Source organism: Antrostomus carolinensis, unplaced genomic scaffold, assembly GCF_000700745.2.
Source record: "Antrostomus carolinensis isolate BGI_N321 unplaced genomic scaffold, ASM70074v2 scaffold20845, whole genome shotgun sequence".
Lineage (NCBI taxonomy): Eukaryota > Metazoa > Chordata > Aves > Caprimulgiformes > Caprimulgidae > Antrostomus > Antrostomus carolinensis.
Genome location: NW_010317318.1, coordinates 8,096 through 11,854, shown reverse-complemented (window position 1 = coordinate 11,854; position 3,759 = coordinate 8,096). Strand labels below are relative to the sequence as shown.

The 3,759-nt window shown below is 52.5% G+C and overlaps 1 protein-coding gene across 1 annotated transcript; it reads left to right on the top strand.

Annotated features, from left to right (window-relative positions):
• Positions 1–4: 4 nt before the first annotated feature.
• Positions 5–283, top strand: LOC104525404 (pyridoxal phosphate phosphatase; the record flags this gene model as incomplete). Its single annotated transcript, XM_010168553.1, has 1 exon — positions 5–283. A coding segment is annotated over one exon (279 nt), but the record flags the coding sequence as incomplete, so codon positions are not given.
• Between the last annotated feature and the right edge of the window lie 3,476 nt (positions 284–3,759).

The window sequence follows — 3,759 nt, the reverse complement described above, 5'->3', positions numbered from 1 at the left end:
CAAGGCGCTGGTGGTGGGGAAGCCAAACACCTACATGTTTGATTGCATCGTGGAGCGCTTCGGTGTTGACCCATCCCGCACCCTCATGGTGGGAGACCGTCTGGAGACAGATATCCTCTTCGGCAAGAACTGCGGCCTCTCCACCATCCTCACCCTGACAGGTGTCTCTCGCCTGGAAGAGGCGCAGGCCTACATGGCCAGCGACAGCGCCGCTGCCAAGGATCTGGTGCCCAATTACTATGTGGACAGCATTGCAGACTTGATACCAGGCCTGGATGAATAGCAGTCTGTACGTGTGAGGGCAGAGGGGTTGGGGTCCCCATCCCAGATCTCCATCTGTTCCTATTTCTCTCTCGCTGCCCTATTCCCTCAATTCCTGGTTTCTTCACATTCCAACGCCCTTCTTTGGGGGCAAAATAGGTGAGGTTGGCAGGAGGGGGCAGGGTTCAAGTTGTCTCTTTTCTGCTGAGAGCTATCCATGAGGGACAGAGTCCTCTCCCTCATAATGCCTGCTGCCAGCATCTCTGGGAGAGAGCTGGGGGCCTTGAGGCCGACAGGGGTGTCAAATCAATGTGTCTGTGTGGCCTTTTCCCCTGCAGGAGTTAGGGACCGGCTATCTTATTATTTTTCTCTTAGATAACCAGTGGCGGCCTTTTACTGCTGTCCCTTCGCTCGTAACTCCACTTCTGAGCTGCATCCCTGCAGTCCTTGTGGAACCCCCTCCTTGCCAGGGGACTGGCTGGCGTTGTCACCCACCCGGTCTCCATCGGTGCCAGGGCCTGTGGAAGGAGCGTTCTGGAGCGATATATAAGAACATCACTGCCTCCCAGGAGTGAAAGGGAGCATCACCTCATCTCTTCTCTCCCCTGTTCCTTAGCGATGACCCCACCACCCCCTGCCCCGACTCAGTTAATAACTGTGCCAGTGTCCATCTGGAGGACTATAGAAAGGGAAGAGGCTGGTTTGAGGGGGTTTTTTGTTGCCAAACAGACAAGCTGTCACTGCGCACAGCGAGTCTGCGGTTGCACCTTGTTTGCAAGCGACCTTTCTGAAGGGGCTTGTGAAGGAGAGGGGGCTCCTAGACCATGACAACACAGCAGTAGTGAACTGTATGACTTTCCCTGGTTCCCCCTCCTCCGTGGATTTTTCCATAGTACAGTGAGAGAAAAGGGCTGATGGGGGTCTGTGCTCCAGCTGCTGGTGTGCGGGTGAGGTGTTGGTGGTATTGTCACTGCTGTGAATGTGTTGCAGCCCTCAAAATCATTCCTTGCTGCTTTGTCTTTCTACGTTTTTTTTAGTTTCTTGATTTTATTTATCAAACTTATTTATTGTTCAAATACTGTATTATTTGTATAAACTATGCTGACTGGTTGCACCAAGGGGACGGGGGCAGTGCCTTTGGGCATCCCTTACTGTCCATGTCCCATGCTGATGTTCTTACACTCACTGTCTCTGTATATAATAAAGTGTGAGCGTAGGCTGGAAATGGCCTCCTTTTTTTACCTGTGGTCCCATCAAGATGAGAAGGGCTTGGGTATCTTTGAGACCTGGAAGATGAGGACATGGCAAGACCTTTCCTCACTCAAGGGGGTGCTGCTGGGTAGATGAGAGGTGGACAATGTCTGTGTGCGGCTGTTTGCTGCTCTTACTGGGATCTCAAAGGTGTTGGAGGGTGGAGGTGGCTGGTGGGGCTGTGGTGCAGGGTGTGGGGTCCAACCAGGTGAATTGGAGCAGTGAGCAGTGTGATCTTTGCCAGCTGCCTTTGCATTTCATAGCATGGGTGATCCTTTGTTGGGGAACAGTGATTTCTTGTGCAGCACATGAGTTCTGCCCGCTGCTAGTCAGTTGGACCCCAGTGATTTGTGTGGCCCTGTGCAGCGGTGTCCAGCTTGGCTAGGGTAGGGGTGAGGTGCCACCTCTGTCACCCACACCTAGCCTGCAGAGAGCTGAGAACTGCCCAGGTGAGGTTTTGCTATGACCCTTCTTGACTACACTAAGCTTTGAGTGAAGGGGAGGTTAGTGTCACCATGCCCCTGGAGGTGACCTTCACCAGACTTGTAGCTTGCCATGCCCTATGTCCTCTCTCTGAGCTTGGCGTGGTCTGCGGGAGAAAACTGATTAAGAAGAGTGTTTGAAATGGCTCTTTGCCTCCCTTCCTCACCCAGGAGACAGATCCTTTCCTTTGTCAGACCCCTCTAGCAGCTGTTGATGGTAACCAAGCATCGCATCTCTGGCCTGAGAGATCAGCTCTTCAGCTGAATAACCAGCCTCAGTGCAAGTTAGTGCCGTGTCATCTCATGTGGCACATCTAGATGCAACTGACTGGCCTTAGGATGATTCCAGGTGCTGTGTCTTTTTTTCCCCTGTCCAAAATAAGAGAACATCCAAAGGGCTCTCTAAAGACTGCTTGTCATCTTAATTGGTCCCCTTTGTGTACGTCTGTCTCTCCCTCTTGTCTGTCCCATCTCCAATTAGACAACCAGGGTCCCTGAAGGATGGCAAGTTCTCCATCCAAGCTCTTCAGACATCTGTTCAACCAGTGTCACTAAGGGGTCTGTGATCCTCATTGGGACCAAGGCCTTGGCCTGGGGTGGGTCTAGTAGGGCTGCAGAGCAGGTCTGCTGTTGAAACTGAAAAAAGTGATGGCTCCTGCCTGGGTAGGCAGATTTATTCTTGTCTAAAGGAGTTTTTCTTGGGTTGAGTGTTCAAGGAAGCAGTGCAGTTGCCAGGGAGCACAGAGCTGCAGAGAGCGAGGCTGTGGCAGCACGCAGGAGGGTGGAGCAGATGGGAAGCCCAGCTTGGTGTACTGTAGGGAAGGATATTTATTTTCTCACCTTCAGAAAACTGGACTGTCCTTTCCAGCCATGCAATAGAGACAACACCCAGGCAAGGTGCGCAGCAGTCGTTCCATTACCCCAGGAACCTTATAAGTGTGGTTACTGTGGCAACCACTGGCTGGATGATGTAAGCAGCAACTGCTGAGCATCGCCTGCTCTGGGCAAAGCCCAGGGAGAGGCTAGAGATGCCTCTGCTCCCCTGGCTGGGGGACAGGCAACTTCATCTCACCTCCCGGCCTCCAGCCTTCCTTGGGCACAGATGAGTGGAGGAGGCAGAGAGCTGTGAGAAGTCTCTCTGAGCTCTTGGGAGCATGGGGCAATGTGGAAGGGGGTTGGATATATGGGTAGGGGAGCCCATTTCCATAGGAAACAATCCCTTGAGCCAGAGTGGACCGAGCTATACTGCTGTTTGTGTGCAGCATTCATGATTTGATGGCAAGTAACCTGCAAACAGTCTGTGTGTGCTTCTCCATGGCTGGCTGCTGCTTTCCCCTGCTGATTTGGACTGTTCTCACTAGTGTGACTTCTCGGGTGCTGAGGCTTTGGCAACCTGATGTCCCCTAGTTTGAAATGTTCTTCATCATGCTATTTTCCTGGGATCAGCATGTTAACGGGTGTTTCCTATGTTCTTTCTCAGGCATACTGCTTTCTTCCCTTTCACAGAATCACAGAATGGTTGAGGTTGGAAAGGATCTCTGGAGGTCAGCTGGTCCAACCCCCCATGTTCAGGCAGGGTTCCCTGCACCAGCAGCCCAGGACCGTGTCCAGATGGCCTTTGACGTCTCCAAGGATGGAGATTCCACAACTGCTCTGGGCAGCTGGGCCAGAGCTCAGTCACCCTCACAGTAAAAGTGTTTCCTGATGTTCAGGAAACACTTTGTGCCCATTGCCTCTGGTCCTTTCACTGTGAACCGCTGAGAAA